The sequence below is a fragment of the Macrotis lagotis genome, chromosome 1, assembly GCF_037893015.1.
Source record: "Macrotis lagotis isolate mMagLag1 chromosome 1, bilby.v1.9.chrom.fasta, whole genome shotgun sequence".
In the NCBI taxonomy this organism is placed as follows: Eukaryota; Metazoa; Chordata; class Mammalia; order Peramelemorphia; family Peramelidae; genus Macrotis; species Macrotis lagotis.
Window position 1 is genome coordinate 915,742,874 of NC_133658.1, and position 21,934 is coordinate 915,764,807.

General features: G+C 50.7%; 4 protein-coding genes across 9 annotated transcripts in view; 2 read left to right on the forward strand and 2 right to left on the reverse strand.

Moving 5' to 3' along the window:
• Positions 1-1,052, reverse strand: part of TULP2 (TUB like protein 2) — a 7,611-nt gene extending 6,559 nt beyond the window's left edge. For 2 of the 5 annotated variants that reach the window (XM_074219744.1, XM_074219745.1), the window contains exon 1: positions 692-1,046. The gene's annotated coding sequence lies outside the window, so the exon portion shown is untranslated. Of the gene's footprint in view, positions 1-691 lie in introns of all 5 variants that reach the window. The other 3 variants (XM_074219742.1, XM_074219746.1, XM_074219743.1) reach the window with 3 other exon arrangements.
• Positions 1,053-1,221: 169 nt separating this feature from the next.
• Positions 1,222-5,789, forward strand: NUCB1 (nucleobindin 1). The gene is made up of 13 exons (XM_074219747.1): positions 1,222-1,348; positions 1,689-1,822; positions 2,741-2,848; positions 2,998-3,130; positions 3,219-3,322; positions 3,618-3,803; positions 3,914-4,004; positions 4,377-4,435; positions 4,527-4,619; positions 4,699-4,794; positions 5,036-5,206; positions 5,332-5,425; positions 5,662-5,789. The coding sequence occupies exons 2-13, from the start codon at positions 1,697-1,699 to the stop codon at positions 5,745-5,747; spliced, it is 1,347 nt and encodes a 448-aa protein (XP_074075848.1). The 5' UTR covers positions 1,222-1,348; positions 1,689-1,696; the 3' UTR covers positions 5,748-5,789.
• Positions 5,790-6,985: 1,196 nt separating this feature from the next.
• On the forward strand, positions 6,986-9,592 carry DHDH (dihydrodiol dehydrogenase). 2 transcript variants are annotated; one of them, XM_074219748.1, is made up of 7 exons: positions 6,986-7,129; positions 7,198-7,309; positions 7,799-7,962; positions 8,062-8,314; positions 8,391-8,515; positions 8,590-8,746; positions 8,823-9,017. In XM_074219748.1, the coding sequence occupies exons 1-7, from the start codon at positions 7,022-7,024 to the stop codon at positions 8,930-8,932; spliced, it is 1,029 nt and encodes a 342-aa protein (XP_074075849.1). In that variant the 5' UTR covers positions 6,986-7,021; the 3' UTR covers positions 8,933-9,017. The 2 variants fall into 2 exon arrangements, with proteins under 2 accessions (XP_074075849.1, XP_074075850.1); XM_074219749.1 differs by lacking the exon at positions 8,391-8,515 and having other exon boundaries at positions 8,823-9,592.
• Positions 9,593-17,204: 7,612 nt separating this feature from the next.
• On the reverse strand, positions 17,205-18,068 carry LOC141509886 (small ribosomal subunit protein uS2-like). The gene has a single exon (XM_074219750.1). The coding sequence runs from the start codon at positions 17,976-17,978 to the stop codon at positions 17,220-17,222; it is 759 nt and encodes a 252-aa protein (XP_074075851.1). The 5' UTR covers positions 17,979-18,068; the 3' UTR covers positions 17,205-17,219.
• Between the last annotated feature and the right edge of the window lie 3,866 nt (positions 18,069-21,934).

The window sequence follows — 21,934 nt, forward strand, 5'->3', positions numbered from 1 at the left end:
GTCTCCCCCTCCCCCCATGCCAGGACCCAAGAGCATGGTCTTGAAGTCTCAGCCCTCTTTAGGACCCAGGAGTGTGTTGGCATCAGACCCTCTGCCTTCTCTAAGAGGGCCCTGGCCTTGACTTTGTTTTCTGTCTGCTCTCAATTGATCCCCTATCTCAATTTCTCCTCTGACCCTGTGCTGTGATTAGGGACTGAGGACAGTAAAGTCGTGCCTTCTGCTTCAGCAGTTTGATGGGAAAGCTTTGGTTTTCAGTTTCAATTTCCCCAGTTTCTTACCCCAAACTCTCCCCCCCCCTTTTTTCTTTTCCTCTATTTCTCAGTCAATATGCCCTTCACTTCTGCCCTGGAAGGGGAAAGGATGCTCCATGAGACATGAGAGACTGGGGGGCTGTCCTAGGGGCAAACTCATGGGTCCCTACATTGAACTCTAGGCTGGAACTTCTGAGATCTGGGAACTCTGTCCCCCAGCTCTGGAATTTCTAAAGGAGCTAAGGCTTAGCAGTCATGACAGGTGAATCCTCGTGAGTTAGTCTGGGGGTCTCAGCCTCCTGGGTCCCCAACCCCCAGAAAGCTTTTGGGCTTGAGCATCTGAGTGCCACTGAGAGTGGGAATGGGGAGGAAGAAAATTTCAGGGTCCCTGACAGAAAAGGACATGTCGTTGTTTCTCTTGGGGCCTTCTTCCCCCATACCTGGCTTGTTTTCTCTCCCAAGGTCGGGCGGGTCCCTGGGTGAGGGGGTGAAATGCTAGCAGGCTTTCCCAAACCCCAGTGGGGGGGAATCCCCCCCGGCCCGGCCCCGCCCCCCACCCCTGCCTACTCCTCCTCCTCCATCTCTTGGCTCCCACTACCCAGCTCCTCGGTAGCCACTGAGCTCCCGCGCCTATCCGTTGCCTGGCAACTGTCTCAACGTTCCAGTTGCAATCGGGACGCCGAAGTTCCTTAAAGGGCGCCTGTCCCCGCCTGGTGCAGCCCAGGTCGGGAAGCCGAAGGTACTACACTTCCCAGAAGGGCAAGCGGCGGAGCAACGGCTGGAAGAGCGGCGCATCCAACGTGCAGGCTCATGGGAGTTGTAGTTGCATGGCCATTTCCGCGCCTTCCGCCAGCTTTGTCCTACTAAGGAGACGGGGGCGGGGCTAGCCGCGAGAGTGTGGGAAAAGCTGGGCTCGTTTCCCGATGGGCGGTGCCCGGCCACGTGACACCGCCGCCACGCCCACATCGGTTCGTTGGGGGCGGGGCGGAACGAATTGCAAGTCTGGAGCCCACGGAGGAGGGGGAGGCCGATCCCAGGCAGCATCCGGGCTCAGAGATCGCCTGGCCGACCCCATCCCCCGGCTCGTGCGGAGAGACGTAAGCAGCTGGGGAGGGGGCAGGGGCAGGGGCGCCGCGGAGGGAGGGCTGGGGGAGCTCCAGGGAGGCGACCCCCCCCACCGCCTGCTTCGGGCACGGCGGAGTGCTGCTGGGACGGAACTACATCTCCCAGCAAGCTCCGGGACACTTTGGCGGATCCCGGCTGCGACCCTGCCCTCGAGGCTTCGTGGGACTTGTAGTTTTAGCCTTTCCATCAGCTTGGCCGGCTTTGTGGAGGCTCGTGGGGCGCGGAGCTACTGAGGCCGAGGCCAGGGGAAAGGAGAAGGGGCTTTGACCGCGGGCCCAGCCTTCACTGATTCCGGCCACTTGTCTCGGGCAGCCTCCAGCATGCTGTCCCGGGGGCTGTTGGCCGCCTTCCTGCTGTTGTGGCTGCCCGCGCCTGCCCAGGCAGCGCCTCTGGACCTGCCTGAGCCCAAGAAGGACGAGGTGCCGCCTTCTCCTCCAGAGACCCCGGTGAGAGCCATTGCCCCAATGCCTTCGTTTCTGGGAAGGGTTGGAACTACAACTCCCAGCAGTCTTTGTGAAGCCTGCAGGCCTCCTGGATGTCCTATTCTCGCAGCGTCTTCTGGGAGTTGGAGTCATTCTGAGAGGGTGCTCTAAGGGAAACCCAGGGCCAGGGTCACCATGCTCATGCACCCCCCAGCGGGGGGCCTCGAAGATCACGGCCACGGCAGCGACTTGGCCCCTACCCTGCTGGGAGCAGGGGCCGACCTGTCGCTTGGCATCTTCCTACCTTTGGACTGGCCAGAGAGCTCCCGGGCCCCAGGGCCTTCTGGGCCCTGTCATCCTTCCCCTTCTTGGGGCCGGGTTCGCTCCCTCCAGCCTGGCCAAGCCCCCCCCTCCCCCGGTATCCCCCGGTATCCCCCACTCTCAGTCGCGGACTCGACGTTTCCCATAACTACGCTTTTCTCCAAGAAGGAACCGTTTGTCTTGGGGACCCAGGACCCATCACAGATCCTAGGCAGGTGGGACAGATGTGTGGGTTGACAGAGCCCCCTTGACCTTCCGAATGGGTCCCCGGGTCATTTGGGACCTGGCCTAGTCCGGAGTCATTGAATTTGGGGAGCAGAAATTAAAGGATCATTGGAGTTTGGGGGTTGGGAGGGTTCCTGAAATGCTGCCTCGGGAGAGGGGCAGAGACCTTGAAAGAGGCTATTGCAGGGGCTTATGCAAAGTCCTGGAGAAAGTGTGGGGCGGACCTCGAGTCTGTGAAGGAGCATGAAGGGTTGGACATGACTGAAAAGGCTACCTGGGAACGGCTCCTGAAAGGTTTGAAGCCAAACACCGGAGCTTGGAGGCAGCTGGTAAGGTTCCAGAGCAGAGCAGGGACTGGAGCAGCCGTGGTCTGAGGAATCTGGTGTGTCTTCCCAGGACACGGGGCTCTATTACCATCGCTACCTACAAGAGGTGATCCAGGTCTTGGAGACAGATGGACATTTCCGAGAGAAGCTGCAGGCTGCCAATGCAGAGGACATCAAGGTAGGAGGGGCAAGGCCTTGGGGAGAGGGGGCCCACCTTACCCTCTGGGACCCTTTCCTCCTGCCATGCTTGTCCTCCTCCCTCTAGGTGCTTGCTTGTCTCCCTGTTGTGTTAACTGGGCCTCTCCGTGTCTTCTCCCTTGGGTTCAGAGTGGGAAACTGAGTCGGGAGCTTGACTTTGTCAGTCACCACATCCGCACCAAACTGGATGAGCTGAAGCGGCAGGAGGTGTCTCGTCTAAGGATGCTGCTCAAGGCCAAGATGGACGCAGCCCAGGAGCCCGGTGAGGCCTGGTCCCCTGCGGGAGGGGATACTGGAGTCGAAGTTCTTGCAGGCTTAGCCTGAGAATGTCCCTCTCTCCCTGCTCCCAGAGGTACAGGTTGACCACCTGAGCCTTCTGAAGCAGTTTGAACACCTGGACCCTCAGAACCAGCACACGTTCGAGGCCCGAGACCTGGAGCTGCTGATCCAGACGGTGAGGCTCATGGGGAGCCCAGGCTCTGGGCTTCCAGCCTCACTGGATCACCTGGAGCCCTAGGGGTATTTCTCCATTTCTAATAAGATGATGAGGCAGGGCCGGAACATTTGAGAAAAAGTCAGGCTGGCCCTCTGCCCAGTTCAGCCCTTCTGCCCTTTCTGATAGCAGCCATGGCCAGAGCAGGCTGAGAAGTGATTTGGAACGTGAGGCTGGACTAGGCCGCAGATCCTAGGCAGGTAGGACAGGTGTGGGAGGTGACAGAGCCCCATTGACCTTCTGGGTGGGTTCCCAGGCCACTCGGGACCTGGCCCAGTACGACGCAGCACACCACGAGGAGTTCAAACGCTATGAGATGCTGAAGGAGCATGAGCGGCGGCGTTACCTGGACTCCCTGGGAGAGGAGCAGCGGCTGGCCGAGGAGCGGAGGCTGGAGGAACAGAAGCAGAGACACCGGCAGCACCCTCGACTCAATGTGCCAGTGAGGGCCGGGCCAGTGGGAAAGAGCTGCCCCGATGCATCTCTGGGTGGGGAATCTGGGCTTCCCATCAACCCATGGGTCCCCAGCCCCTGTTCTCCTCCTCTCCACAGGGAAGCCAGGCCCAGCTGAAGGAGGTATGGGAGGAGACAGATGGGCTGGATCCCACCGAGTTCAACCCCAAGACCTTTTTCAGATTACATGGTGAGTTTCTGGGGAGGGGGGCAGGCAGGGCATATCTGGGCCTAAGGATGCCCTGGAAGCTGTGAAGGATGAGGTCATTGCCTTCCGTTGGCTTTAGTAGTGCCTGGTCCTCAGCCACCCACCACTCTCTTCCTGGCAATAGGCTAGAAACCAAGCCCTAGGCCTTGACTTCTTTGGAGAGGCTGGCTCCCCCTACATTTGCAGGCCTCCTGTAGTCTCCTGCCTTCCACCTAAGCCTCCTCCATAAGAAATCTGGACCCCTTTGTATACATAAGGAGCCCCCAGCCCACCTGTGCCAGGGCCTTCGTAGGGAAGGGGCCTGAGTTGCCAGCCTCCCCAGCCTCAGGTTTCCCTGAATCCTGCTTTCCCCAGACACAAACAGCGATGGTGTCCTGGATGAGCAGGAGCTGGAAGCTCTCTTCACCAAGGAGGTGCGTGATTTCTGCCCACAGTCCCTGGCAAGTTGTGACCCCATAATAAATGTTGATTGATCGAGTCCTCCTTGCCCCCATCCCTGTGTAGCTGGAGAAGGTGTATGACCCCAAAAATGAGGACGATGACATGCGGGAGATGGAGGAAGAAAGGCTGAGGATGCGTGAGCATGTGATGAAGACTGTGAGACTGGGAGCCCTGGGGGGTGGGGAGAGGGGCTGCAGTGCTCCGGCCTCCACTCATGTCTGGCCCCACCCTTTAGGTGGACACAAACCAGGACCGCCTGGTGACCCTCGAGGAATTCCTCCTGGCCACGCAGAGGAAGGAGTTTGAAGAGGCTGCCCCGAAGGGCTGGGAGGTAACTAGAAGGGGACCTGTGGCCTCCTTCCTGGCTCCCAGTTTGTTGACCATCCCTTGGGGGGCTAACTTGTGGCCTTGCTGGCTCCCCTGCCCTGGGAGCCTCTGTCCTCTCTCCCTGGCATTCATCCTTGTCATGAGCATCAGGACTTGGGTCTGCTCCTGAGCTCCCCTACCTGGAGGGTAGATTAGGAGCCCAAGGGAGAACCTGCTCAGCTTGACTCTGCCCCCCCCCGCCCCAGACGCTGGAGGAGCACCCGGCTTACACGGAGGAGGAGTTGCGACGCTTTGAGGCGGAATTGGCAGCCCGAGAGGCTGAGCTGGCTGCCCAGGCCCAGCGGCTGAACCAGGAGAGCAGGGCTCTGGACCACTCCCAGGGGTTGCTGGAAGCCCAGAAGAAGGAACTGAAGCAGGTGCCTGGGCTGGGGGGAGCAGCTCCTTCCAGCTTCTGGCCATTTCCCTAGAGGTGCCTGAGTGGGATAGGGAGGTAGGGCCCCTGGGTCCCCTCACTTCCTCTCTTCTCTCCACACCCCTCTAGGCTGTCCTTCACATGGAGCAGAGGAAGCAGCAGCAGCCCCCAGACCCGCCAGCTCCAGGTCCTGATGGCCGGCTCCTTTTCCAGCCCCAACCAGGTGCATCCTGACCCCTGGCTGGGCCCCTCCCTTCCCTTCCTCCTGACCTCCCCATGCCTCACTGACCTTGTATCTGAGAGGGAATGCTACAGGGTGGGTGGTGAAGACACTGGTCCACTGCTATTCTGGCCCACTGCCTGATGGGAATTGTGATTTCTGATAATCTGAACTCCAGAGAGGGTGGAGACTGGGGGCCAAAATGGCTGGGTCCTCATTTTCTCTGTCTCCTTGTATAGAGACGGGAGCCCAAGCAGAGCCGGCGGTGGAAAAGGAGGGACCAGCTCCAGGCCCAGTTTCCCCTGTACCTGATTCCCAGCACTAGTGATCTCCAAGGCCACCCAATAAAGACTTTCTGGGAACCACAGTCACACCTGTCTCTCTCTGTTTCACCTGTCAGGAAGATGATGCTTCTGGGGCTAGGATTGGCCCCTTGCCAAACTGCCTTGGGGTGCTTTTTCTGCCCCTTCCCCTGTCTCTGTTTGACTGGCTCTCTATTTCTCTCTGGCTGACTTGGCTCTCCCTCTCTGTCCCTGTTTCTCTCTGGCTGGTTGGTTCTCTGGCTGACTAACTGGTTCTCCATCTCCCTCTAGCTCTGTCTCTGGTGGTCCATAGGTTGGAGGCTTCCCTGAAGTCTGTTTTTTTTTTTGTTTTGTTTTGAGTTTTTTTTTTTTTGCAAGGCAGTGGGATTAAGTGGCTTGCCCAAGGCCACACAGCTAGGTCATTATTAAGTGTCTGAGGCTGGATTTGAACTCAGGTCCTCCTGACTCCAGGGCCGGTGCTCTATGCACTGTGCCACCTAGCCGCCCCCCAGCCACCCCCCTTCCTTGAATTCTGAACAAGAAGCCTTAGGCCGTTTCCAGCTTGGAGGAGTGCAGGAAAGGGGACAACCTGGGACCAGGAAGGCTGGGCCTCAAGAACCAGGGAGGGTTGCTGGGCTTGGCTGCCCTGACTCTGTTCTCTTCAGTTGAAGAAGGCAGCGTGGGTCTCTGCCACCTTTGCTGCTCAGCCTTGGTTCTTGGCATCATGTAGACCTTGAGGGTCCAGAAAGCGCCCAGAGCTGGGTCCCCAGATAGGAAGGCCCTGCTGAGGCTCATGCTGTGGAAAGAGCAGCCTCGGGGGACAAGAGGGTTGGGGAGCTGGCCAAGTGGAGGAGGGCCGGGGCCTGGTGTAGTCCCAGGGGCCTGAACCCAGGGCCCTTGGGCCAGAGAAGCCATTTGTCCCAATGGTGGGCTTCAGGGATGGGGTCCATCCAGCACGCTGGGGTCTCCGGGGTCCTTTTTTCCAAGCATTTCAAGCCGCCCCTCTCCCCTGGCACCCACCCAGCAGCCGGGGGTCCTTGGGGCGCCCTCCCCCCCACAGGTGGTGGGCCTACTGCCACTCCTGTGCCCCTGGGAAGGGCCCGGAGAGGAGTCGCCTCCCAGGAGGGCAGGCGGAGCGGGCCGAGCCGGCCTGGAGAGGGGCGGCCGAGGTCCAAGGTCCAAGGTCCTGGGAGGGTCGGAATGGAGCTGCGGGGGCGGGGCCCGCAGGGGGGCCTGGCGGCCCCTCCTCCCCGCCCCGCCCGCCTGGGGAGCAGCGCCCCGGGGAGCCGCGGGGAGCATGGCGGGGAGCGTGGCGGGGCCGCTGCGCTGGGGCCTCCTGGCCGCCGGCCTCATCTCCCACGACTTCGCCACCGCCCTGAGGACCCTGCCCCGCTCCGAGCATCAGGTGTGGACCGGGGGCGGGGGTGCGGGCCGGGGTGCGGGGCCCGGGCTGACCAGCCTCTCTGGCCCCAGCTAGTGGCCGTGGCCGCCCGGGACCTGGGCCGGGCCCAGGACTTCGCCAGGAGGCACGAGATCCCCAAGGCCTACGGCACTTATGAGGAGCTGATGCGGGACCCCGACGTGGGTGAGCCCGCGGCGCCCCGCCAGCGGGGCAGCGAGGCCGGGAGGGGGGAGGGGAGCGCCCCCCCCCAGGCCCAGGCGGCCCCGGGGCGGGGCCGGGAGGGGGGAGGCGTGGCGGGCGGGGCCTCTGGGAGGGTGGGTCTGGGGCGGGGCCTCTGGGGCGGGGCCTCTGGGAGGGCGGGCCTGGGGCGGGGCCGCTGGGAGGGCGGGGTCGATGGGGGGGCGGGACCGCTGGAAGGGCGGGGTCGCTGGAAGGGCGGGGTCGATGGGAGGGCGGGCGGGGCCGCTGGGAGGGCGGGCCTGGGGCGGGGCCTCTGGGGCGGGGCCTCTGGGAGGGCGGGCCTGGGGCGGGGCCGCTGGGAGGGCGGGGCCGCTGGGAGGGCGGGGCCGCTGGGAGGGCGGGCGGGGCCGCTGGGAGGGCGGGCGGGGCCGCTGGGAGGGCGGGCGGGGCCTTCCCCCAGCGGAGCCCCGCCCAGCCTCGGCCTGCCCGCAGACGTGGTGTACGTGGGCGCCCAGCACCCGCAGCACTCGCGCGCGGTCCTGCAGAGCCTGGCGGCGGGCAAGCCGGTCCTGTGTGAGAAGCCCCTGGGGGTCACGGCGGCCGAGGTCCGGGAGATGGTGGCGGCGGCGCGGGCCCGCGGGCTCTTCCTGATGGAGGTGAGGGGCGGGGCGGGGCGGGGAGGGGCGGGGCGGCGCTGGCAGCGGGAGGAGCCGCCCCGCCCGGCCGCCCCTCCCCTAGCCCGCTCCGCCCCGCAGGCCCTGTGGACGCGCTTCTTCCCGGCCGTCCGGGCGCTGCGGGAGCTGCTGTCGTGGGGCGACCTCGGGGAGCTGCGCCTGGTCCGCGCCGACTTCGGCCAGGCCCTGGAGGGCGCGGCGCGCGTCACCGACTGGGCGCAGGCGGGGGGCGGCCTGCTGGACCTGGGCATCTACTGCGTCCAGTTCATCTCGCTGGTGGCCGGCGGGCGGCGGCCCGAGCGGGTCCGGGCCGTGGGGCGGCTGCACGAGAAGGGTAGGGGCTCCCGAGGCCGGGCGGGGCGCGGGGGGCGGGGGCGGGGGCGCCCCGCCTGACCCGGGCCGCCCCCCAGGTGTGGACGACACGGTGACCGCCGTCCTGCAGTATCCCGACGGCCTCCAGGCCTCCTTCAGCTGCAGCATCACCCTGGAGCTGCCCAACTCGCTCGGGGTGTTCGGGACCGCAGGCTCGGCCCAGGTGAGGGGGTCGGTACCGGGGACCCCCCCCCCCAGCCCGGCCTGGGCCGGTGCTGACCCGGCCTCTCCTCCCAGATCCCGGCCACCATGTGGTGCCCCACGGCGCTGGTGGTGAACGGCCAGAAGACCGACTTCCCGCTGCCCGCCGCGCCCGCCGGGGAGAAGTTCCACTTCCTCCATTCCGTGGGCATGGTCTACGAGGCCCAGCACGTGCGCCAGTGTCTGCTGCAGGGTGAGCTGCCAAGCCCGGGGCGGTCGGGCACCCCCGGCCCAGCCAGGCTGCCCGGCTGATGACTCCCCTCCCCCAGGCCTGAAGGAGAGCCCCGAGATTCCCCTGGCAGAGAGCGAGCTCCTGGCAGACATCCTGGAGGAGATCAGGAAGCAGATTGGGCTCAGGTTCCTCCAGGACGGCCCCTAGGCTTCCACCCAGGCTCCAGTTCCTTGCCCGCGTCTGAGTCCCGCTTCTGCCCGAGTCTGTATGTGTTGTGAGTCCCCAGCCTAGATGTTCTGGAATAGAGAGAATCCCACCCCCACTGGGCCTCGGTGTAGAGTCATCACTTTACACAGGGGAGACACGAGGGGAGACCCTTCCACCCCTCTTCCAGTTCTGCACTACAGAATGGGGGCAGCTCAGTGGAGTGGGTGGGGTGAGCACCTGGAGTTTGAGGCTCCGCTCTGCCACTTTCAATGAGCAGTTCCTTCCCCTCCCCACCCTTATGGGCCTGTTTCTTCAACTGTGAGGTGATTTGGCTGTGGTTAGAATTCTTAATTAAAGAAAAAATAAGATCAGGGGATTGCAGCCTGGGCACTTTGGAAATATGGAAACACTAAATATCAGGGCCTGAGTTATGGTTTGGCTGATTGCATAGTCTGAAAGTGATGAAGAAAATATTGTTAATGCAGATCAAACTTTAAAGTGTGCTGACGTCTTGTTTTCCAGGATAGCCTTTTGTTAAATGTTTATCAGCACACCAGCAAATGGTAGATTTCATAAAAGATAAAATCGTCAAAATACATTATGTTAAATCAAAACACTTTTGAATGAAAATTATCAGTTTGATTAAAGTAAAAAAATAAAGCATTAACTGTGGGAAGAAATCTGCCTCACGTATCTCTGAGAAAACAAACATAAGAGTTGATTCTTTTCCTGTAAGAATTGAATTAGAAGATGGTGGCTGATGTTGCCAGATTCTGTGATTTTGTGATATAAATAAATGCATGAGAGCAAGTGTCATTCCCCAGTAGATTAAGTAGACAGAGAGTGTGAATAGGACATTTTTTCAAAATTCACTCCAAGCAATTGACAATCCACCCTCCAAATCACTGAAAACAAGAAATACACATGGAGGCAACTCTTCATCTTTCACCTCAAATTTATCAATTTGGCAAAAGGTGACACCAAAAAGGATAACAATTGAAATGTCTCGGAGAAGATAGGTACACTAATGCATTGTTGGTGGAGCGCTGAATTGATGTAGTCATTCTGGGAGACATTTTAGAATTCTACTCAAATCATTCTTCTGTTGTAATGACCTTTTTTTTTTTTGCAAGGCAATGGGATTAAGTGGCTTGCCCAAGGCCACAGGGCCAGGTAATTATTAAGTGTCTGAGGCCAGATTTGAACTCAGGTACCCCTGACTCCAAGGCCAGGTGCTCTATTCACTGCACCACCTCATCGCCCCTGTAATGACCTTTTGACCAGAGGTAATAAGCTTTGATAGACAATACCCTCAAGGAGATCAAAGACAGAGGCATAATAAATAAAAAAATATTTATAGCAGCTCTTCATAGCGCGAAAGACAATCTTGAGGCAAACTAAGTTCCAGTCAATTGGAGAATGGTTAAACAAAAGGCATGTAAATGTAAAAATGTATTTATAAAATGATTTATTGTTTGAAAAGTGATTATGTTATTTCATCACAACAATCCTTCAAGGTGGGTCCCATTTTCTCCATTTTATAATTGAGACCCTGAGAGGTTAATTGACTTGCTTAAGGTCACACAGCTGCTGTGGGGGGGGGAGGAAGGTGAGGAGGGAGTGTAAATCAAGCATGGGAGGTAGCCTATGGGGGATTGGAGGTTCTTAATATGTTTAGAAAGAAAAATGGGAGGTCAGGAAAGACTTTAAATACTCAGCGTAGAACAAGACCCACATGCCGGCTACAAAGGGGCTGTTCTTGACATCGGCAATTTGCTGCAGTCATGTCTCCCCATTGTCAAAAAACACTCTCATGGCTATCATCCCTCACCTCTCTTCTCATTTGAGGTCAAACTCTTGGAGAAGGCCATCTGCAGGAGGTGCCTTGGTCCATCTTCACTCAGCTCCCTCTGTTCTTGTCCCTGACCTCATCATTCAGCCCAAACTGCTTGTGACTCGCATTGCCAACCCAATGATTTTTTCTCTACTCTCATCCTTTGTGACCTCTCTACAGTCTTTGTCAGGGCCAGATCAACCTTTCTTCCTTGCTTCTCTCTTCTCTCTAGGTTTTCTGAGCACTCTTCTCTCCTGGGTTCTTTGGTTTGTCCACTTAGTCTCATTTGCTGGATTTTTACCCAGGTCACATCCACTAACAGTGGGGTCCCTCCAGGCTCTGACCTGGGCTCTCTTCTCCCTCTAAATAGTCTCCACTGGTGACCTTATCAGTTTCCATGAAGTCAATAATCATCTCTCTGCTGATGACTGAGTTTTCTCTGTCCAGCTCTAAACTTTCTCCTGACCTCCTCCTCCAGCTTCATAGCTTTAACCACCTATTAGATATCTTGACCAGGATATCCAATGGAAATCTTAAACCCAACATGTTTCAAACTGAATTCATTGACTTTTCCCCCAAAATCTTCCCCTCTTCCTAACTCCCTTTTCTCCTTGGCAGGTACTGCCACCCAATCGGCTCCCCAGACTCAGAACCTAAGTGTCAGCCTAGACTCTTCAGGCTCTCTCCTCACTCATATCCAGTCTTTTGCCAAAGCCTATGGATGCACTAATATCTCCTGCCTTGGCCCTTTCCTCTGATGCTGCCACCATCCTGGTGCAGAACCCCATCATCTCTCAATTAGACTATTGCAGCAACCTGCTGGGGGGGGGGGGGAGGGTATCTACCTGCCTCAAGTCTCTTTCTTTTCCAGTTCATTCTCTGCTCATTTATCAAAGAACTATTTCTGACCATGGCACCTCCCTCAGCCAACTCTAGTGGCTCCTTCTTAGCTCCTGGATCAAATACAAACTCCTCTGACACTCATAGCACTTCATAAGCTAGTCCCTCTTTCTCAACTTCTTGCACCATACTCCCCAAGAAGAAATCTTCCATTCAGTGACATTGGTCTCCTGCTTGTTCCTTGAACCCTCCATCTCCTTGTTCCCTTCTCACCCTTTGGATACTCTTCTTCCTCATCTCTACCTCTGTGCTTCACTGGCTTCCTCAAGTCACAACTAAAATCTTATTCTGTTGGAGCCCTTTTCAACTCCCTTTTGGTGTTAACACCTTCCCTCCTTGATTGTCCCCAACTTATCCTCAATATATGGTGTTTGTATATGCTGTCTTCCCCATTAGGCTGGGGGCTCCTGGAGAGCAGGGGATGCACAGCAAGTAGAAGTCATTTAACAGATGTTTGTTGACCAACAAGAAGTTATATTAGAAATAACCCACAGAGGGAAGGTACTTACATTAAGATGAAAGGTGGAAATTCAGCAGGGACCTGAGAAAGTCAGGAAGGAGGATGATCTCAGGAAGAGATGATAAGAGAGTGAGTTGAGAAAATTCTCAGGGAATCTAAATACGAGGGATCAACTCTGCAAACAACTGGAGAAAATGGAGAAGAAACACCCAGTGGTTGGAGTCTGTCTTCCCAGAGTCTGAGCTGAGGTCAATAGCTGTGGCTCATTTCAGCTTCTAGTCATTAGTCTGTCTGGCCACAGCAATGCCTATGGCCAGGCCAGCCTCTGGCTTGTCTCCAGCAGCTTTCCCCTGTAGCAACCAGAGGCTAGTACTAGAAGCCAGCAAGAGGAAGAGATCACTGGTCTACTGCACTGCCCCTCCCCGCCCAGCAGCTCTCAGGCTCCAGCTACATGGAAATTTAGGAAGAAACACACATTTTCAGATATGGCTAATGTGGGGATTTGTAGTTTAAAATTTTTGTAATGACTGGTGGCAGGAAGGACAGATTGTTATTGTTAAGGCAATAGGGGATTAAATGATTTACCCAAGGTCACACAGCTAGGTAATTATTTAGTGTCTTGAGGCCAGATTTAAACTCAGGTCCTCCTGACTTCAGGGCTGGTGCTCTCTATCCACTGTGCCACCTAGCTGCCCCTAAACTATTTTTATGAAAGGAAATGTAGCCTGGTGTTGCCATGGAGACACCTCAAAATCCATCAACCACTGACATCATGAAACTGGGGATGCTCTGGAATTGTCAATGAAGATTTAGGTCAAGGAGAAGTGATAAGCAGGGTCAAGGGGAAAGAGTGACAGTGTAGTCTTTGGGGTCCTGATTTGATCACTGCCAATGTATCAGCATAGGAGATAGGAAAAACTGTAGCTTATTTCCTTAGAGCGTGACACATTCTGCAAGTATTGTGATGCATAATTGTGTCTGTTTCAATTCTGTTCAATTCATGCTTGCTGGGAGGGTGGAAGGAAATTTTGTAACTTAAAAATATACATGTGCATATGAATGAAAAATAAATAAATAAAATTTTAAAAATTCCATTCATACAAAATTAGCATTAACTATTTCTTCGATGAAGTAAAGAAATATCTTCCTGAGTCATATACATAGTGAAAGGATGCTTAGTATTATTATTATTATTACAAAAGCAGGCCCATGTCCTTGTTAACACACCACTTCACACCAGATCCAAAGAGCCCAAAACAGGGATAGACATCCTTGAATCATCAAAATCCTCCAAACAGAGACAGAGAGGAGACATTCCAGGAAGTCAACCTTCAGTCCAGGCTAAATTAATACACAAATGAATTGGCTAATTTAGAACAAAAAGGAGTTAAATTAATGTCAACTCTCAGGAGATCACTCTCTGCTTTGTGGTTTAGTTACTTTTCCGTTTGTCTGACTATTCATGACTCTATTGGGGGTTTTCATGGCAAAGACATTATAATGGTTTTTCTTTTCCTTCTCTAGCTCATTTTACAGATGAGGAAACTGAGGCCAACAGGGTTAAGGGACTTGTCTAATCACATAGTTAGAAGATGTCTGAGGCAAGATGAATCTTCCTGCCTCCAGGGCTGGTACTCTACACACTAGGGCACCAGTCAGTGACCCTAGCCACTCCTAGGACCCCCAAATCCTCTTTTTTTTGGTATGTTTTTACAAGGCAGTATGTTTAAGTGACTTGCCCAAGGTCACACACCTAGATAATTATTGTCTGAGGCTGGATTTGAACTCAAGGTCCTCCTGATTCCAGGGCAGGGGCTCCATCCACTGCACCACCTAGCTGTCCCATCCCAAATCCTCTTGACAAAGCTTAAACATCGACAACAACAATCCATAGATGAATAGATGAATGAGTGAATGAATTCATCAGGTGCTTACTCTATGCTTACGCATAGCACTGTGCTAAGCTCTGGGGCCAGAAACAGAAAAGTAGTCTTCTCTGCCTTCAGGAAGCTCCCATTCAAATGGAAGAGACATCACTTTGAGGCTGTTGCAGGTACTCTCTCAGGGACATGTAGAGGGGTCAGCAGGTGAGGGAGACCTGAGTCATATATCTGATTGTGAAGTCGTGCTGAAGGTGTAGGCAATCAGATGTGAGGCTCAGTTCTGCGTCACCTGCTCACCCCTCACCACAGGTCACTACCACAGGTCACTGCCGCTGGTCCCAAAGTTCTTAGGAGGAAGCAGCAAAACTAGATGGTCACTCCTCTTCTCCAGTGTCATATCTACAGATAAAACTCTCCTTTTAGAGGTTTAATCATTGGACAATGCCAAGAACTCCAGTAGGGAGAAACTTTTCTAGGTCTTTCCTGGCTTTGACTGCTGAGGATGCAGGCAGGTCCAAACTTCACTAGGGCTGCTTCCTGGGATGATGGATATGGGGACTGGCCTCTTAGGAGGTGGTCAGCAGTTGGTACATTGGTATTTTTCAGAGTCCCTAAGATTCACATGTTGGTCACATGCATATGGAGGGCGTTCATGGATAGAATTCTTGTTATTTCTGGGTTTGGGGACTTGCTCCTCAGATTCTGGGACTTACCTGAGGGAACATTCTGAGTGACGGGAGAAGAGTTAAGGAGACAATTTACACAAAGACAACATTATTGCAAAGTTTTAGGAACTCCATGAGGATAACCAAACCTGATTCCAGAGGACTCCTCACCTGGAACCCCACTCCCCACATCTTTCCTATCATCCACTTGGAGACAGCAAGCTGACAGACTCAGAGTTCAGATGAAGACAAGATTCTCTAGTGGTCTTAGGCCATGGGGAAATTGGTTTTGCTCCCCTAGTGGTGGAAATGTTTTTCTATGTGATTTTGTTATCTGGGGCTCATCTTGTAATTCTGACTTATGACAAAGATTTAATTTGCTTTGGACACTTATTAAAATTGACTTGCTGAAATCTCTCAATGTCTCTCAATGGTTATCATTTCTGGTACAAATCCATCATTATTAGAACACTGGGGGACCCTTCACCATATTGAACACAAGGCCTATCACTGCTTGAATTTTCTTTTTTTTTTTGAATTATAAAGATTTTATTTATTTTGTTTTACCATTTCCCCCCTAATCTTACTTCCCTCCCCCCCATCTCCCATAGAAGGCAATTTGTCAGTCTTGAGTTCTAGGAGGCCTTCCTTTATTCTATTCCTCTAATCACTCAGGTCCATAAGACTATGGTTGGGATTAGAATCCGGGTCTAGCATCCCTGAAGTTGTCCGGAGTCAAAGTCTGAGCAGGAGGGAATGTTTCTTAAACCCATCAGCTACTGACCAGGGCCATGGTGGGGAGACTTATGGTCATGTCTATCCCTCTGGAAGGGGGTCTCTCTGTCTCTTTAGCCCTCCTCTTTGTCTTTCTGTCTCTGACTCTTCATCTCTCTCCCTCTTTTTCTTCCCCCCCCAGTCTCTCTCCCTCCCTCTCTCTTGCCCCGCCCCTTCTTCACATGGATCTGGGGTTCTATTGTTTTTCTTTCATTTTCATTGGGGGGAGGGGGAGGAGGGGGGAGGAAGAGAATATGAATTGTTATTGACTCAAAAAGGTCAATTTAAAAAATTAAAGATAAGTAGACTAAATAAAAAAGAAAAAAGAGACTGGAATTTTTTTTTAACCAAGACAGGACCTCTCCCTCTCTCCCCTCTCTCTTCCCATATCCCATTTGCACTGGTGGTCCCTTGTTTTTTTTTTAATTTATTTATTTTCATCCATTTGTACATGTATATTTTCAAGTAACAAAATTTCCCTCCACCCTTCCTTCCCACCCCCGTTCCCTCAGCAGGGAATAGCTTGGTTAGCATTTTACATACACATTTTGTTAAATTTATTTACAAATTAGTCATTTTTGGCATGAGGAATTAGGGTTAAGGGAAAAAAAGATACATAAGAGATAGTTTTTATTCAGATTCAGAAGGGTTGTTCTTTTCTTCCCGCGTGTTTTGTTTCATTTTGTGTTTCTTTCTCCGGTTGGGGTTATTATAGTCCATAACCAGTCAAATACAGTGATCCTAGCTCTCTGGGCTGTTCAGAGGAGTTGCTTCCATCAAGGTCGTTCATTTCACAGTGTTGGTGTTAATGTGTATATTGTTCTCTTGATTCTACTCCCTTCCCTCAACATCAGACCGGGTAAGTCATTCCATGCTTCTCTACAGTTTCTTTATGGTTTCTTATAGAACAATATTATTCCATAGTATTCATGTGCCATAATTTATTTATCCATTCCCCAATTGATGGACATTCCCTCAATTTCCAATTCTTTGCCACTACAAAAAAGGACTGCTATGAATATTTTGGTACATGTAGGATTTTTCCCATTTTTTATAATTTCTTCTGTATATAGTCCTAGAATTGGAATTTCTGGGTCAAAGGGTATGAACAGTTTTATTGCTCTTTGGGCATAGTTCCATATTGCTTTTCAGAAAATCTGGATCCATTCACTACTCCACCAGCAACTCCATCAATGTCCCAATACTCCCACAACCTCTCCAACATTGACCATCTTCCCTTTTTGTCATCTGGGCTAATCTAATAGGTGTGGGATGATACCGCATTGTTGTTTTAATTTGCATTTCTCTAATCATAGTGATTTGGAACATTTTTTCATATGATTATATATAGCTTTAATTTCATTTGAACACTGTCTGTTCATATTCTTTGACCATTTATCAATTGGGGAATGCCTTGTGATCTTATAAATTTGATGCAATTCTCTATATATTTTAGAAATGAGACTTGTATCAGAACTCCTGGTTGTGAAGATTGTTTCCCAGCTGCTTTTCTTTTAATTTTGGCAACATTAATTTTATCAGTACAAAATCTTTTAAATTTATTTATTTATTTTTTGTTAAGAAACCAATGTTTATTTTCCATCAGCATTTTTCCAACACTATTAGAGCATCTGGGTAAAACTTAGGACCACTCTGTGGTAGTTCCTACCCATTCAGTGGCCTGAGCAGTAGGAACTGCAGACCAGTCCTCAGTAACTGGCTGAGCACTCCAGTCTTCAGTAGGGAACTGCTAAATGGGCACAGATGGCACCTAGATGCCCTCAAACCAATCAGCCACCTCTGGCTGAGCAGCAGTGAATTCTGGGGCAGGTGCAGTCCATTCACCCTGAAATTCCTCCTTTGTCACTGCCTTCTCAGCTGTGGCCTGCTCTTCCTTTTCAATCTCCTCTGGATCTCTGTAGAAGTAAAGATCAGGCATGACCTCCCACGGGTGCTCACGGGAGATTGTATCACACATCCGCAGGACTTCTCGGGCCAGCATCCACCACATCCGATCCACTGAGTGAGCTCCCTTGTTGTTACATGGAATGGCAATGTCCACATAGCGAAGTGGGGAGTCTGTGTTGCACAGTACAATGGTTGGAAGGTTAACATATGATGCTTCAGTCAAAGGCTGATGATCTGCACGAGGATCAGTGACCACCAAGAGGCTAGGCTCCCTGAAAGCTGCCTGGATCTGGTTAGTGAAGGTGCCCGGGGTGAAGCGTCCAGCAATAGGTGTGGCGCCAGTGGCAGCAGCAAATTTCAGAACAGCTCTCTGGCCAGTGTTCCTGGATGAGATGACACTAACATCAGCTGGATTTTCAATGGCAACGATGGCACGAGCTGCCAGCAGAAGCTTTTCCCAAGTTCTCTTCAAATTAATGATATAGATGCTGTCACTCTTCCTTTTGTAGATATACTGTTCCATCTGGAAGTCCAAATTGGTGCCACCCAAATGGGTGCCTGCAGTGAGGAATTTGAGGACATCCTCCTCCTTCATCTGCAAGACATCCAGGGCTCCGGACATTGTGAAAGTTTCCCTTGAAAGTTACGACGGAAACCGTGAACAACGCCGTATGGACCCCTCTTCTGGGCAGCGCAGAAAGGCTTTTAAATTTAGTGTAATCGAAATCATTCATTTTGTAGTTTGTAATGTATTAATTCTTGTTTGGTCATAAATTTATCCCTTTTCCAAAGATTAGATAGAGTATTTTTTGATCTATTCATTTATCCATGGTATTGCTCTTTATTTTTAAATCCTGTACCTATTTTGACCTTATTTTGGTATAGGGTGTGAGATGTGTCTTTACCATACAATTTTACAGTTTTCCCAACAATTTTTGTCAGATAGTGAGTTCTTTTCCAAGAAGCTGATGTCTTTGGGTTTGTCAAACAGTAGATTGCTGGAGTCATTTACTGAGGTTTCTTTTCAACCCATCCTAATCCACTGATCCATTCCTCTTTTTCTTAAACAGTACCAGGCAGTTTTGATGACTGCTGCTTTATAGTGTAGCAATAGAGCTAGGCCACCTTCCTTTACATTTTTTTCATCATCTCCCTTGCTATTCTTTCCCATTTGTCTCCCCCCTCCCCACCTCTTCCAAGAGGCCCTCTTTGACTGACTAGATTGGGAAGCAGGGGAGAGGGGCAGGGGTGATTCTGTCTCTACTGTGAGAATCTGGACAAATACTTTTTCTTTGGGATTCTATTTACTTTTCACACCAATTGGGGTGAAGGTTAGATTCTGATGTCCAATGTAGCTGTGAGGTCTTGAGAGTTCTGTACTGTAGGTCTTAGTTAACCCTCCTGTGAAATGGGGGTAAGGTGAGGGAAGGTTTGGAATGCATGATGACCAAGGCCTCTCCCAGCTGACTGTCTTCCCATCTAGAAGCAGTTGGTGGAAACTACTGAAAGTTTTAGTTAATCTCATCCATACTTTCAGCTAGTTGTCTGACAGATCTTCCAGCATCTCTGACAGCCATCAATATGTTGATAGGTGATGCTCATAATGGATGGAGTCTTAAAGTCTATGATGTCATTAAGGAGATCCTTGTTCTTAAGCAGGGTATGCCAGAAAGCTTGGAAATGAAAGGTCTCCAGTTTGTCCTCCAAGTACAGGATCTGTCTGATGGGTTACTTTCCTTGATGAACCAATCAGGTGTTTGTCCAGGGTGAGGACCTTCAGCAGTATCTGGACCAGAAGAAGGCCTGGTTTCCGGGTCATAGGGCATTTTTCTTGGTCTTTGTCTCCAAATAATGCTCCAGGATGGCCAGGTTCTGGTACCTATTGATGTTGCCCTGGACCAGCTTCTCCACTTTGCTGTGCAGCTGCTTGAAGAATGCTATGTCCTTCTTCTTTTCTCAAGCTGATGCTGCCATTGATGCCAAGGTTAACATTCATTTTAAAAAAATTTTTGAGTTCCAAATTCTCTCCCTCTTCCTTGAGAAGGCAATAATTTTGATATATATATATATATATATATCATATATGAGCAGTTATGAAAAACATTTTCATATTAGCCATATATTGAAAGAAAAAAGTACAAAAAAAAAGTATGCTTTGACCTGCATTCATAGTCATCAGTTCCTTCTCTGCGGATGGATAGCATTTTTTATTATAGTCCTTAGAAGTTGTCTTGAATCATTGTATTGCTGAGAACAATTAAGTCATCACAGTAGGCCATCATACAATATTGTGTGTGTACTCCTGTACAATGGTCTCACTTCTGAATTTTTCTAGGTTTTACTGAAAGAATCCTCCTCCTCATTTCTCAGAACACAAAAGTATTCAATCACATTCATGTAACCAAAACTTATTTAGCTATTTCTTAATGGATGGCATCCCCTCAATTTCTTTGTTATCACAAAGAGAGCTGCAATAAATAGTTTGGTACATGTAGATCCATTTCCTTTTTTAAGTCTCTGGTATACAAACCCAATTAGATTACTGTGTCCAAGGATATGAACAATTTTATAGCCCTATGGGTGCAGCTTCACATTGCTTAATAAAATGGTTGGATCAGATCCACCACTAGTGCATTAGTATCCAGATTTTTCCATACCCCTCCAATATCTGTCATTTTCTTTTTGTTTTTTGTCATATTAGCCAATCTGACAGGTGTGAGGTGGTATCTTAGAGCTGTTTTTATTTGCATTTCTCTAATCAATAGTGACTTAGGGTGATTTAGTTTTTCCATATGACTATAGATAGCTTTGATTTTTCTTCTGAAAAGTACCCGTTTATATTCCTTGACCATTTATCAATTGAGGAATGACTTGTATTCTTATGAATTTGACTCACTTCATTTTATCTTTACCTGAGAAAGTTGCTATAAAATCTCCCTTCCCCACCCCGGTTTTTCTTTCCTTCTAATCTTGGCTTCATTGGTTTTATTTATGCAGCAGGATTTTAATTTAATGTTATAGAAATGATCTATTTTTACTTCTCATAATACTCTCTATTACTTGTTTGGTACTAAATTCTTCCCTTATCCATAGGTTTTGTCCAATAGTGAGTTCTCCTGAAAACTGAGATCTTTGAGTTTATCAAACAGTAAATTACTATGGTCATTTATCACTGTGTGTTTTATATCCAATGTTTTCTACTGATCCACCAATCTATTCCTTAGCCAGTACCAGATTGGTTTCTTTTTTGGTGTTTTTAGTTTTTGCAAGGCAATGGGGTTAAGTGACTTGCCCAAGACCACATAGCTAGGTAATTATTAAGTGTCTGAGGCTGCATTTGAACTCAGGTCCTCCTGACTCCAGGGCCAGTGCTCTATCCACTGTGCCACGTAGCTGCCCCCAGATTGTTTTTTTAAAGAAAGATTTTATTTTGAATTTTACAATTTTCCCCCTTATCTTGCTTCCCTTCCCCTCACCCCACAGAAGGCAGTCTGTTAATCTTTACGTTGTTTCCATAGCACCAGATTGTTTTGATGATTACTGTTTCATAATACAGTTTTAGATCTGGTTTGCAAGCAGCTTGGTAGTGCAGTGGACAGAGCACCAATCCTGGAGTCAGGAGGACCTGGGTTAAAATCCAGCCTCAGACACTGGACACTTGCTAGCTTTGTGACCTTGGGCAAGACAGTTCACCCTGATTGCCTCACATCACGGGCCAGCATCAGATATCCTGATTCATCTTCAGATGACTCTGGAGGAGAAAGTGAGACTGATGACTTAGCCCAGCCTCCCTCCCCCCTCAAATCCAACTCACATGCTTATCATGGCATCACTTCCCTGATGTCGTGGTCTTCTTCAGGAGTGAACAACAGACATCACATCTGGTTCAGCTATGCTTCCTTCCTTTATATGTCCTCCCTTACCCACTCCACCCCTGCTCCATTGTTTCCCTTTATATTCTTGACTTTTTGTTCTCCCAGATGAATTCTGTGATTATATTTTCTAGCTCTATAAAATAATTTTTGATAGTTTGATTGGAATGATATTGCATAAGTAAATTAATGGAAGTAGTAGTATCATTTTTCTGATATCGTCTCAACCTACCCATGAGTGATATTTGTTCAATTGTTTGGATCTGACTTTATTTATATTACGAGTGTTCTGTAATTGAGTTCATAAAGTTCCTGGGTTTTTCTTGGCAAGTAGATTCCCAAGTATTTTCTATTGCCTTCAGCTATTCTTATATGGAATTTCTTTTTCTGTCTCTTGCTGCTGGACTTTGTTCATACCAGACAGAAGTGCTAATGATTTGTATGGGTATATTTTGTATCCTTGCAACTTTGCTGAAGTTGTTAATTATATCAACTAGTTTTTAAAATTGTTTCTCTGAGTTGAACATCATATCATTTGCAAAGAGTTTTGTTTCCTCATCTTCTATTCCAATTCCTTCAGTTTCTTCTTTTGGCTCTTATTGATCCAGCTAGCGTTTCTAGCACGATATTAAATAGTGGTGGAGATAAGGGGCATCCTTGCCTCACTTCTGTTCTTACTGTGAAACTTTCTAGTTTATCCTCATCA